Source organism: Gobio gobio (assembly GCF_949357685.1).
Source record: "Gobio gobio genome assembly, chromosome: 23".
Taxonomy (NCBI): Eukaryota; Metazoa; Chordata; class Actinopteri; order Cypriniformes; family Gobionidae; genus Gobio; species Gobio gobio.
The window spans coordinates 22,225,876-22,240,888 of NC_137119.1; the positions used below are offsets into that span (position 1 = coordinate 22,225,876).

Here is a 15,013-nt window from a genome sequence, read left to right on the forward strand (position 1 = left end):
AAAGTTGATGAGCTGTGTCATGGTACCAATAAAGCTTGATTGCATCGGTTTGGTTTTGTCAACTCAAAACCAATCCTGTAACCCTGAGTTTGTTCAACTACCTTCATGGTACAGGCCCCAGGATGAGCTTCGAAGAACCAAACAATCCGAGATCATGTCAAATCGTCAACAATCAAATCCAGCTAACTGAGTTAGCGACGTACGAAGAATGGGCCCCTGGGCAGGTTATGTTCTGGATAAGACTCAAACTGAAATTGGACCAATCAGCTGTGAGCAAAGTGACACGCCTCTGATGCAATAAAGTCACTCCCTCTGTTTCTATCCAAATTAAAGGTCACTATAGCAAATGGTTTTTAAAGACTAACGCGTCTGGCTTTTAACAATGCTAATTTATAATAATAATACTTTTGAATGATTTAGATATAATTTAATTATACCCTTATATATTTTAGTTAATCAATCATTAATAGGCACTTAGTTAAAATTAATATTAATAGCCGTATATAAAGGTCATACAAATAAGCTTTAAAATCAATAAATAAAGCTATAAAAATGACTACATGTGATCTTAAATGTTCAATTCTCTCTATATATCAACTAAACTAACTTCATAACTTTTACTTGCATTGACGTATAATATATAAGTTATCCTCTTTCATAGACAGCTCTTTTCTTCCTGTCTATTTGTTTAAATTCTTAATATTTTTCAATCATGTAATATTCTGCAGAAGAGAGAAATGAATCTCAGTTTCACTGATCCACAGCATGTGATTGGCTGTTCACTACTGATGTCACAGCTAAACTCCTAAACTCAGGATCAAAGCCTGAGTTGACAGAGAAAGTTGATGATCAGCATCATGGGACCAACAAAGCCTGAATAGATTGGTTTGGTTTTGTCAACTCAAAACGAATCCTGTAACCCTGAGTTTGTTAAACTACCATCATGGTACAGGCCCCAGGATGAGCTTCGAAGAACCAACCAATACAAGATCATGGCAAATCGTCAACAGTCAAATCCAGCTAACTGAGCGACGTACCAAGATGAATGAACCATTAGGCTGTTTCAAAACTACATTTCCGCTCCTGGCCTGTTGGAGGCAGTATTATCCAGATTTTCACGTCACCTGTTAGTAGCAAGCAACAACAATGCAGAAACTTTTTGTTTTTCTCTGGGTTGACATGTTTTAACTACGCTGAACTGTTTAATGTAGCCTACCCATTAAAATAAACCAGACTCTGTGAGATAAGGATGTGCCCAGGGTGTCGAGCGATTAAAGCGGTTGGCACCTGCGTGACCACGCGCTGCGCTGGTTACCTTGACAGCGAGATGCCGGAAAAGCGAGACTGAACGGATAACAAACCGAGAGGCACTTAAACACGTTTCAGAAGAGATACAAATTATGTCTTCGCAATCCGTGAAGACTCAGAAGCAAGATGCTGAGAAACACTCAACTATTAAGTCAAAACCCTTGTCCAGGTTGTTACTTTTCTTGGTTATTTCGCACCATTCCATATTTCAATGCCTCTGCTAGATCGTTTCACTGTGTTTGGGTTTCATTTTCTCAACAGACAAACGAAAACGGCTGTACAACACCCTTCATTCCACAGAATGACAACCAAACGTACAATAAAGACTTGTAAAAACTCCTTAGAAAGGCAAGTTTTGCGAGTATGGTAACTTTTTGGTAAATGTATGGTACATTTATAGCTTCACCGTGACTCTCTTGCTCGGCTCACTAGAAATTAAAGTGAAGTAAGTTAGTTGTTGTTTGTTTAAAGTCTGTCTCTCATTTTATCTATCTATCTATCTATCTATCTATCTATCTATCTATCTATCTATCTATCTATCTATCCATCCATCCATCCATCCATCCATCCATCCATCCATCCATCCATCCATCTATCTATCTATCTATCTATCTATCTATCCATCTATCCATCTATCTATCTATCTATCTATCTATCTATCTATCTATCTATCTATCTATCTGTCTGTCTGTCTGTCTGTCTATCATTTGTTATCTTACTTAAAATAGGATGCCACCAGAGATCATTCTCAGGATTCTCTCACACTTGGATGCTGGGTCTCTTTTCTGCATTAGTTTTGTCAGCAAACTCTTCCATGAACTGTCAAACAGCAAGTGAGTGATTTAGTTTTTCTTCCTACCATTTATATATTTATTTAATTCATTTATTTTTTACTTTTTGTTGTCTCTTTCAAAACAGAAAGCTCAAAATAATTTTCTTCTCATTTCGATGTCCCTGCAGTTCTATGTGGTATCAGGTTTATATCCGTGAACGTACCAAAAGGAAGAAAGCCAACCAAGAAGATCATATGATACGTGATCTTGGCCGGGTAGGTGTACAGGAGAGGCCAAAGGGATACTGGAGAAACACATTCTTTAAAGAAATTGCCAGCCTGAATGTGAACAAGTGGAGAAAAAAACTTCAACGCATCGACCCTTATTCAGGACTGCCGCGTCATACAGAGGAAATCCTAAGGTCAGAGATTGTCACTTTTTGTTTAGTTCATGAGGGTATTCACAATTGTGTTGTTGACTTATAAAATCTGTTATAAATGGATGATCTTGAAATCAGTGTCTCTTAAAATGTACATTAAATATACACATAAACTATGCTTAGTTGTAGTTTCTAGTTTCTCCATTTCTAGTTGTTTTGATTTCTTTCTTTCAACTGCCTTTCTGTATATCACTACATTTAGTAATATGCAGCAAGACGTTGTAGTCAAAATAACGTCTTTGTTGTGACCTGATCTGTTGAAGATGGCATATTCCCCATCAAATATATGTCAAGGTGTGTTTTTCCCTCCTGCAGTGTCTGAGCTTATTAAAGGTGAGTGTGAGAGTCAGCGTCTTAGATTTGCTCTGTGCTCCTGGGCGATGGGATACGGAAACACGCTTGATGATCTGCAGGCCGCGGCGTGCTGTTGTCTTAACCTCTGATTAGAGCTGCCGGGCCACTCAATTTTTCGACTCAAAGAGCGTGTGGCATGCAGGGGGAATGAAAATAATTGTGGTCCTCTCAGAAGGCTGGGTGAATTGTAAAAATAAATTGCTTGGCCCCTACCTCTTGCCCAGACAAATCCCAATAGGTTCCTCAGTTACAAAGACACTGGAGGATGAGATTTACTTCTGTAATAATCATCTCCACTGACTTTCAGACACAAACAACAGCTATTAATCTCTCTGGGACTCTGCTTGTATCTTGTTTTAGAGCATTAATTGATATCATATGGTGCCAGTGCCCACACATGATGCATCATTTTAAGTATTTCCCCAACCTAATGCCCTGTTTCTTTTGAGAATTAATCTCATTCATTGCTTGTATCTTGCCAAAGAAATATTTCCCCGCTCTTAATCAACTTAAATAGGTTAACGACAGTAATTTAATAATAAATAAATTATCATTTTTTTTTGTTTTGTTTCCCAATTAACTGAGCTATGTTTTAGTTTTCATATTTCAACATCAGTTTTGATTCTCAAGTAAATGTTTATTGTTTAAAGGACAATATGGATAATTTTTTACAGGAGAACTAGATACAGATGAATTAATATTATTATTATCATAATTTTTTAAGCGCAGCCTTCTGTTTTATGATACTTTGGTTTTTTACCTTTTTACATTTTATTTTCATCCTTAAAATTATTAAAATTTACTTAATTTTTTTTTTTTTTTTACCTTTATATATTTAAATTTTAAATTGTAACCATTGGCAAAATTTGTATTCACTAAACTGTATTAGATTTTCTGATGTATACTGGCTTAACAAATGTAATTAATAATAAACCATTCAAAATGTATTATCTCAAATAGAGCTGCATGATTCTGGATAAATTGAGAATCTAATATATGTAATTAGAAAAAAAAAGTTAGCTTTTCTGAATAGCTGAAACACATTTCTTGACACCAACACCCACTTTCTCGAAACTTTGAACACAAAACCAAATCTCCAAACTACATTCAGAGAACATCTGACTCTTCTGTCAAAATCAAACAATTGCCTCAAAACCATGTTATCTGTACTTAAAGTCAAATAATGCTTTCAGATCATACACGCAGCCAGTCAAAATGTAGAAACTACAGCTCATTCAGATACTACATAAAAAATGGAGAATCCAGAACATGCTGTTACTGAAAAAAGTAATAGATAGCTTGCCGTTACATTAAACAAATTTTGCCATTACGTAAAAAAGTATAGTAATCGCTACTGTAGTAAGCGTATTGTATACTGTATGCACTGGAGGTATAGTATCATACTGAATATTGCTGAAAGTCTGGGAATTTGCAAATGGTGTCTAACTGCCTGAACTTGATTTAAGGTTTTACAGAAAGAGTGATTTATTTGACAAATGGGCCTAGGCCTTAGAGAATTTGGTTCAGAGAATGGGGTTTAGTATTTTAGCAATTCAGGAAAAATGTAATAGCTGCAGTCTGTTTAAATAATTTGAATGAATTGAAGGATTCGATGACTTGCCCATAAAGGCTTCACTTGTTTCATTACGTTAAAAGTGAAATTAAAATTCTGTCATTAATTACTTACCCTCATGTCGTTCGACACCCGTAGGACCTTTGTTCATCTTCGGAACACAAATTAAGATATTTTTGTGGAAATCTGATGGCTCAGAAAGGCCTCCATTGACAGTAATGACATTTCCTCTATCAAGACCCATAAAAGGTACTAAAGACGTTAAAAAGTCCATCTCACTACAGTGGTTCTACAATAATTTTATGAAGCGATGAGAATAGTATTATTCAACAAGTTCTTGTCTTCCGTCTGGGCCTCTGACGTGAACTCACGAAGTACCACGTAGGCATGCATGAGAATATGGCATAGAGCCGGCGTTGTTGGTGAAGCTGTCATGTGTAAAATGGTTAAGGCAAATATGTAACATTTTACCGACATTCTTCGGCACATTTCCCAGAAAAAGAGAGCGATACATACCACTTACATACCATGCAGAATCGACACGCTACATGTAAACAATATACTTTGTTGCATTTTCCTGTCAAAATAACGGAGTTCATTTGGAATTATTAAGCTTTTAAGAACAAGTGGACGGGACTAATGCGCAAACGCTCCTCTATTAAGGCCCTTTCACACTGGACGTGTAACGAAAAAGCGAAGAGTAAAAACGTCAAAACCATTCACATCATCCGCAACGCGAGTTTACAACGTCTGTGGCGTTTCAGAGCTCCAACATTCCAAAAAATTTGCAGCGACAGTTGAGAAAACGTGGACACTTCATCATCCCGTGAAGACGAGCTTTTCATTTTATTTAAAAGACCGAAAAGAAGGTTTTGGGTGCACCTAGTCTTAAAGAACAGAGAGTCTGAAGGGGAGTATGCTAATCCTGTACAGGAGCTAAAACTTTATCAACTTTATCAAAATGTCCGTGGGACAATTTGAGGAGCTCCTCCAGAGACAGTAGCACTGCATCTGACGAGACAAACACACACTTCAGGAACCAATCGATTCGTAGTAGCTGTGTTTCCAGCTATGTGTCCAGTTGAGTCACAATGTAAACACGGAAACACATTCACTTTCCATAGTCATGGACACAATTAGGTTAGAAAAAAATCTACGAGTTTTAACTCAAAAGGTTATGATATCATTGTCTGCAGTCTACAGTGGGCAAACATCTGTACAGTTGTAAACACAACTACAGCTGTAATCTCATGATAAATGCAATACCTGGCAAAGGTTAATGTTGAGTGAATAGCTAATGACATCAACTGGACATTTCGTGACCTTTGTTTCCTTGTATGTGATTGGTTTAAGCCTTTTGTGTCGCTGCGAGTGTTTAAAAAAATCGACATCGAAATGAAAAAAATAAACATTGTTTTTTCGCCGCAGCACATTCGAGTTCGGTGTGGAAGCACTCATTGCGACGATCAAAAAATAAAACCATCGGGCGAATTATTAGTGCGTCAAAATCGCTTCCAGTGTGAAAGGACCTTTACCGTCCCTGTTTTGATTTCAGCAAATCAGTTCGAGTGAACGCTGACAACGTGATTAATATTCATGAACCCAGCAGCTCATCAACCCTTAGTGCATTGTATATTGTTATTAGTAGTAGAGTTAGTAGTAGTATTATTATCTCTATTACTATCTTTTAATAATAATTACTATTATCTTTTTTTTTTACAGAAACACTGGATGACCAACAACATTTTAAGCACCACCACCAGTCCTAAGTTCAGTTAAAATGACAATGTTACCATATCCATGTCCATATATATATATATATATATATATATATATATATATATATATATATATATATATATATATATATATATATATATATATATATATATATATATATATATATATATATATATATATATATATATATATATATATATATATATATGAGATAGTTTATCGGTTTGGCGAGTAAACAAAGAAATTTACTAGCCAAGGTGTGCGTAGCGGGTTGGTTGGTAATCCGTTTATCATTCGTTCAGTCTATTTTTGATTTAATATTGAAAGTTGAAAAATAAGAAAACAGCTCGTTTTTCATTTTTTCGTTTCATTTTTTTAGTTTTTCATAAGATTTCGACTTGATTTTTCGTTTTTCGTTCAGAGGTAGAAAAATGAATAAACAGTGTGAATATTTGATTTCTACACGTGGGCGGGAATTATGCGCCCCTTTCTGCTGATTGGTCAGCCGAAGATCAAACTATTCCGTCATCGGTTCTTCCTCAGTTCCGCTCAGCAGAATAAAAGTCATGCGCTTCTGCAGCTGTATGGATTCTTAACGCGTTTATTGCAACTACATTTCATATTTTTCTCATCAAACAACCAGACTAACGAATGGCTCGACACAACCCGTCCCGGGGCAGAGCCTAGACAGGGCTTCCTTCTGTGTAGACCAGCGGTTTTAGTCCAGGATAGTGCAAGGGGTCTACAAAATAATTTGCTATATCCTACCATATTTTCCGTACTGTAAAGTCAAATTTTTTTATCATGAAACATGCCATGATTTATTCCAAAGTGACTTATATAATGCATTTAACGTCAAATAATCGAAATGTTGACTTTTTAAAGTGCGCGTCCAGTATTCGCTGCAGCCTATTTTAGTTCATGTTGTGCGTCAGATGATGTTGAGACCGAGACGCGCTAAAGCATCCTGTTTTCTTTATTTTACAAAGGCATGACATTTTGTAGTAATTTTAAAAGTACACAAATAAAACCAATATTTTACTGTTTCGAATGAGGAAAAAATTAAGTGATAGCGACTCGCAAGATCACATAACATAAAAAGTTTGGTTTAATTTAATTTGTCAGTTGAAAAATATTAAGGCTGTGCAAGTCAGTACTTGCTGTTATTCCAAACTCATATCTCTGCATGTGAAGATGCCGATTTAGCCGTATGAGACTGGACTGGACTGAAATACGAAGCCTTCTTTACGATAAATAGTATAATAGCATCCAAATGTCACTACATTGCAAATAGCCTATGGAAACTTTGGACCGAATGAAAGATGCACAAGCGACGAGCCCATATATATATATATAAATATATATATAATATTTACTTAACCAAGGCTATGACAGCCGTCATATACTGCCAGCTGATGCAAAGAGGTGAATAATATCGACACAGACTAAAGCCCTGTCTAGGCTCTGCCCCGGGACGGGTTGTGTCGAGCCATTTATTAGTCTGGTTGTTTGATGAGAAAAATATGAAATGTAGTTGCAATAAACGCGTTAAGAATCCGTACAGCTGCAGAAGCGCATGACTTTTATTCTGCTGCACGGAACTGAGGAAGAACCGATGACGGAATAGTTTGATCTTCGGCTGACCAATCAGCAGAAAGGGGCGTATAATTCCCGCCCACGTGTAGAAATCGAATATTCAAACTGTTTATTAATTTTTCTACCTCTGAACGAAAAATGAAAAATCAAGTCGAACTTTCAATATTAAATCAAAAATCGACTGAACGAATGATACACAGATTGTTGGTACATCCACCAACAACAGAACATTTGTAATGTTGTTGGCGCAGACATTGTACTCTAGCTAGCTTATATAGCGAATAAACAGAAATGGCGGTGTGTCTATGCTAAAAGGGTAGATCATCAACAGTCATTGGTTGGGTTTCCCTACTCTTACGTAGGATTTGGGGGAAATATGAAACGGCGTGTTATGAGAGGTGGATCATGATTGATAGGGATGATAAAAAAAAGAATTTTAAAGGATTTTTACCATCTGTACACAAGTGTCACTTTTTAACAGGGCAATGCAGATCAGAATTTTGTCAAAGGTTTAATAGATATAGCGAATTATTCATTTGGGAACTTTTAACATTTAATCGTGAAGCTCTAATCTAAAAAAAAAATTCTTTTATTTTCATATTTCAACATGATACTTTTTTTGTTGTGAAAATAAGTGTATCTTCAATGGATGTTCAATATATTTTTTTTTACAGGAAAACCTCTCTTTTATGATACGTTTTATGTATTTTATACAAGTTCTTGTACAAATCTTGTATATTTCCCCACTTCTACTACTTCAAAAGAGGCATTGCCCTTAAATACTCTGAGAACAGAGGTGTCAGATGGGGTTTGTGTCATGTGTGTCTGGCAGGAGTCTGTGCATTACATGGGAGATCACAGTGACTGATGGGAGAGGACGGCGGAGCACCTTTGAGCAGTCTCATGCCTCTTTCAGCAGTACGGCTGTTTTTGTGTTCTGGGGCGCTGTCAGTTGGCCTCCTTTCAACCAGCTCACCTCGCTTGAGCTTCGTGGAGTTTCACGGGTGCCCCTCGATTGCCCTGCTCCTTGCAGGTGTGGTAAATGCCAGAAATACAAAGATACACCTTTTTTTTCAACCTAAGTGAGTGATGTAGTTGCTTCCTTCTTGTGTCTTTCAGGCCGGTCTGGAAATCGGTTATGTCCAACATAAAGCTTCAAGGAGATCACAGCGAGTTGTGTGTTGCAGACAAGATTGTCAAGATGCTATATGTTGGACAGGGCGTCACTTTGGGAATCTGGCAGGTATTTTCCAATTGTACAGTGTGGAAGAAACATACATTTTGTTCAGTGGCTGCCAATGAATTTTATTTATTTATTTATTTTTTTTGCCTCTGTTGCACTTGATGTTTTGAAATGTTATATGATCTCTTTATAATACTTTTAATCTGCAAGAATGCATTAATTAAAAGGGATAGATTACAATACTTTAAAATATTTATATTTCTAATAAATGCTGTTCTTTTGAACTTTCTAATAATCAAAATTATAACGCAAATATAAAGCAGCACAGCTGTTTTTTACATTGATAAAAAAAAATCTTAAATATCAATTCAGCATATTAGAATGTTTTTTGATGGATCATGTGACACTGAAGACTGGAGTAATGATGCTGAATATTCAGCATTGCATTACAGAAATAAATATACACTAAGTACAAACAGCGATAGATGCTATTTACAGTTTAAATAGCAATAGATTTTATTTACACTAGGTGAAAATAGCAGCGTTTCGTAGTGATCTGCTATTTACACTGGTTAGATGATATTTATACTTATAAATAGTGGCAGATACTTTTTGCACCTCAGTGTTGTTATTCATTAAATAGTATGCATGAGTGTAAATTTTTAAATATTATATTTTTTTAAATTATTAAATTAATTTCACCTTATTGGTACAATAAATTAAGCCCTCCCTTATCTATCCCTAACCTATAAATACACGTTAGACACTTGGTGGGCTATTTGCATTAAATTGTAATAATATTTCACAATATTACTGTTTTTATTGTTTTTTTTATCAAACAAATGCAGCTTATTTTGAGCATAATAGACTTCTTTCAAAAACATTTAAAAATCTTACAATGCCAAACATGTATGTAATTATTATTATTATCAGTAGTAGTAGTAATAATAGTAATGATAATATTTAATTGATAATGCAACAACTCTGTGCTTCTTATACAGGACCAATGTGGAATTGCATTTGTCATAGTGAACTTGCACTATCACAAACTTGTAGAAAGAAGTCTTCATGCGTCCATCAGGTATTCCTTTATTTCCTCATTTGCAAAACCTTTTATTCAGGTTCTTCTGTGTTTACAAAATACTGTTTGCATTGTCCCCTTTTAATGGCATTGCCAAACCAAATACTTAAATTGTAAATTTTTCTTGTCTCTTTCTTTTTTTAATCACAGATGTGTTTGTGTAAGTCGGAACCTAAATGTCAGTCATGTATCACCGTCAGTATAGTTTGGTGGTGTAATAACTCCATCTTCTGGTGAATTTGGGCACTGTGTACAGCCCTGACTCATCAGTTCTTAAACTGTCTCTTTTACTTTCATACTGTCACTACAGTCCGACAGTGCAAAAAAGTAAATTGACACACGCTATAGTTAATCTCTTTCTTTTCCTTCCTTATCCCTCTTTCATACCGCTAGTCCATGTACAGCAGCAGGAGTCACTGCTTTGTTTGATGATGTGGACCCGGAGTATGGTCTCCATGGATACAATGCTTACATTGAACTACACAATACAGCAAGAGTCGTCATGTCTGACCGCTTTTCCCAGCTGTTTTGCAGGAGAGGTAAATTGTGCACTCTATAATAATAAAAATCCAAAGTCCAATTGATCATAACAAATAAATGATAACCATATAAGCACATGATTGAGCAGTTGGCCAATTTTACACCAAGGTGCCTTGGGAGTTGATGTAGATGCTCGACAGTAGATGGCACTAGATTCTCAAAAATATATCAATGTTGTCCTGCTTTAAGCAAAATTCAGACGTTTTTTACCCTCCAGTAGTTTCAACATGTATTGACATTGTATTAACACTGCTCAAATAGTATTATTTAGAAATATTTAATAAAATATGGAAATATATGTGTTAAACAAATATATTTTCACAATAATTTTCTTACAGTATATAGCACATATCATCCTAATAAGTCATACATTGTTATGTATTCATCCTAAAAGGTATTCAGAGAGTTGAAATACTTGAAAAGCATCAAATAATCCTGAAAAAGAGCAGGACAACTGTTTTCAACATTGATAATAATAAGAAATGTTTTTTTGAGCACCAAATCAACATATAAGAATTATTTCTGATGGATCATGTCACACTGAAGTCTGGAGACATTCAGCTTTGCATCACAGGAATAAATTACATTAAAGATAATACACCGATCAGGCATAACATTATGACAGGTGAAGTGAACAACACTGATTAGCTCTTCATCACGGCACCTGTTAGTGTGTGGGATATATAAGGCAGCAAGTTTTTTAGGGAACAACATTTTGTCCTCAAAGTTAAAAAAAAATGGGCAAGCGTAAGGATTTGAGCAAGGGCCAAATTGTGATGGCTAGGCGACTGGGTCAGAGCATCTCCAAAACTGCAGCTCTTGGGCCAAGGCTCATTGGTGCAAACAGACGAGCTACTGTAGTTCAAATTGCTCAAGAACTTAATGCTGGTTCTGATAGAAAGGTGTCAGAATACACAGTACATTGTTTGTGGGGCTGCATAGCCGCAGACCAGTCAGGGTGCCCATGCTGACCCCTGTCCACTGTGAAAGCGCCAACAGTGGGCACGTGAGCATCAGAACTGGACCACGGAGCAATGGAAGAAGGCGGCCTGGTCTGATGAATCACATTTTCTTTTACATCACGTGGATGACCGGGTGCATGTGTGTCGCTTACCTGAGGAACACATGGCACCAGATGCACTATGGGAAGAAGGCAAGCCAGCGGAGGCAGTGTGATGCTTTGGGAAATGTTCTGCTGGGAAACCTTGGGTCCTCCCATCCATGTGGATGTTACTTTGACACGTACCACCTTTCTAAGCATTGTTGCAGACCATGTACACTCTTTCATGGAAACGGTATTTGGTAGCTGGCCTCTTTCAGCAGGATAACGCGCCCTGTCACAAAGCAAAAATGGTTTGGGAATGGTTTGAGGTGCACGAGTTTGAGGTGTTGACTTGGCCTCCAAATTCGGGATGTGCTGAACAAACAAGTCCGATCCATGGAGGCCCCACTTCGCAACTTACAGGACTTAAAGGATCTGCTGCTAACATATTGGTGCCACATACCACAGCACACCTTCAGGGGTCTAGTGGAGTCCATGCCGACGGGTCAGGGCTGTTTTGGCAGCAAAAGGGGGACCAACACAATATTAGGAAGTTGATCATAATGTTATCCCTGATTGGATTATATTTTAAAATATATTTCTAAAATATAAAACAATTATTTTAAATTGCAATAATTTCCACAATATTACTGTTGATAAAATAAATGCAGCCTTTGTGAGAGATTTTTTTTAACAACCCCAAACTTCTGAATGATAGTTATAGTTATGATAGTTATGAATACAAAAGGCATTTGGATACTTTCTGATTGACTTCATACAGCCACTAAAAATAATTTTTTGGTTAAAAATGATTTGAAATAAAAAAATAAAATAAAATAATTGGTTTTAATATGTGTTATCTAATGCGGAGACATTGATACAAGTATACAATTTAGTGTCCATAAATTAAGAATTAAATGTCTTCATTATTTTTGTGGTCACTGTGCATCTTATCTTTGATAGACAACCATAAATGTTCCATAGTGCATAAAACCTCCATTTTACTCTCCAGATCAGATTTCTGATGGTTATCTTCCACTGGAATTGGTCAGTGAGAATAACAGATCCCTACATACTCATCTGGATGGAGGTATCAGCTTGCTTTGGAGGACTGAAGCTTTACATGGAACTATCAAGGTACAGTATCACCTCAAAAAATGTTTTTATTCACAGTACTTTACTTCAAAACTTATATTAGGACTTATTTTTTATGGTCTAATTGGTGTCTCCAGGACTGTTGCATGATCAATCTAACTGTATGGGATGAAGCCAAGCAGCCTTTTTGGTGTGTCAGTGCTCCTGTTGTCATGACAAAAGAAAATCAAGGCACGGTATCATACGATTGTGATGGCGAGAGATTCTCCATCCTTTACCAAGACTCAGAGGGGCGGGTGGAGATGAGGCTGAAGCAGATGGAGTATAAGGAACAGTATTTTGTGGTTAATCTAGTGATTTACATTTCTGTCGCCAAAGTGAATGAGCACTTTGGGAGGGATTATTGAAGCGTTCACGTGCCATTTCTGTTTGCATGACAACCGTTTTATTATATTTGACTTAAGAACAAGCCAGACAGCTGCAAATTAGTCAGTAACTTGGAATTATGGCAAGATTAAACTCCTGTCACTCCTGCTTAGCTTTTCAGGTTAATTGTTTTGCCTGAATGTTTCTGTACACTTTAATATCACCAAACATTTTAATCCAAGTATCATTACATTTTAAGGGTATAAAAATCAGCCTGTCACAAAGAGAGGGATTTTCATGTCAAGTCAGATAAAATCTAAATAATAGGAAAAAAGTCACATGGAATCAAGAGCTAGAGTATAAAAACGGACCTTTAAGCTGGATTTAAAAGTGCCAGTGAAGGAGGAGGAGGATCTGATGTGAGCAGAGAGGCCGTTCCAGAGCTGCAAAATCTTTCTTACAGCATGAGTGGGACAGAAGGAAGTTGATTGCATGACCTGAGGGCAGAGTATTATGGAAGCTGGTTTTTGCCACAGAATAAAAAAAATAAAAAAGGTAATTGTGACTTTTTATCTCACTTTATTTTCTCTTGCAATTGCAAGTTTATATCTCACACTTCTGACTTTTTCTCTTAGAATTCAGATTTTATGAGCTGGCTTTTTTCTCAGAATTATGAAAAATAACAATGTATTGTTTTTATCAAAAACAAACAAAAACACAAACCAACAAAAACAAATGTTTGAATTTATAAAGAGTATTGTATACAGTTGCAAGAAAAAGAATGAACCGCTTGCAGAATCTGTAAAAATGTGAATCATTATAACTAAATAAGAGAGATCATACAAAATGCATGCTATTTTTTTATTTAGTACTGTCCTGAATAAGATATTTTACATAACATTTGTTATAATAGAACTTCATGCTTCTTGTGGAAGAACATTGCAGCCGGAGCTACTTCTCTCTGTTTATGTCTATGGCGAGTCACGCAGGGACTGTGCTCCTCCGCAGCGGTTCCTACCAGTCTGGCCTGGAATAGTCCCAATATAAACACTTATTATAAGTGTACCATAATGATTCAGGGTAAGACAAAAACACGGTTTGGAAAATGGATTTATGTTGTACATTTTAATTATATCATTTTTGTAAATCTTGAACACAAAAAAAAGTTACGGACATCAGCTTTAATAAAAGGGGGAGGAAACTCAACTTTTTTCTTGCAATTGTGAGTTTATATCTCACAATTCAGATTTTATAACTTGCAATTGCGAGTTTATATCTCACAATTCTGAGAAAAAAGGTGAGAATTGCCAATTATAAAGTCAGAATCACTAGACATAAACTCGTTATTGTGAGAAAAAGTCTGAATTGTTAGACATAAACTAATAGGCGAGTTATAAACACAATTGTGGAGAAAGACCATTCTAGGCATTCTTTATAACTAAAAGCAAAATCTTAAAATAAATGTTGACTCTATTGGTAACATCTAATTGGATTCTAATAGAGGAGGTTTGATATCTTATCTCTGATTCTCTATATAAATCTCACTGGCATGTTCTGAACCATCTGGAGATGAGATTGAGACAGGCGTGCATACATATAATTATAGTAATCTAGCCGGGATTGTTTCCAAGTCTCTGAAAGAAACTCTTTTAATTTAGCAGCCGATCTGAGCTGAAAGGCCGTTAATGATGAAAACTAATGTGCTTGTCAAAATTCATTGATGATCAAAAAGGATAAATTGGTGGATAACTGCTTGCAGAAACGAATGATGGAAGCAGGAGAACCTAAAATAACCAATGTAGTTATTCATGGTAAAAAGCAAAACACATGAACAGTTTTCACATGAAGGTTTCTTAATTTTATTTGAACAATTAACTGTATGGAGTTACTGTCCTCACCCAGTCAAAAGTGTATGTATTGACA

The 15,013-nt window shown here is 36.1% G+C and overlaps 1 protein-coding gene across 1 annotated transcript; it reads left to right on the plus strand.

Moving 5' to 3' along the window:
• Positions 1-2,037: 2,037 nt before the first annotated feature.
• On the plus strand, positions 2,038-13,131 carry fbxo15 (F-box protein 15; the record flags this gene model as incomplete). The annotated part of the gene is made up of 8 exons (XM_079805875.1): positions 2,038-2,141; positions 2,269-2,502; positions 8,616-8,816; positions 8,903-9,026; positions 9,968-10,047; positions 10,441-10,586; positions 12,642-12,766; positions 12,862-13,131. The coding sequence occupies 8 exons, from the start codon at positions 2,038-2,040 to the stop codon at positions 13,129-13,131; spliced, it is 1,284 nt and encodes a 427-aa protein (XP_079662001.1).
• Positions 13,132-15,013: the final 1,882 nt, after the last annotated feature.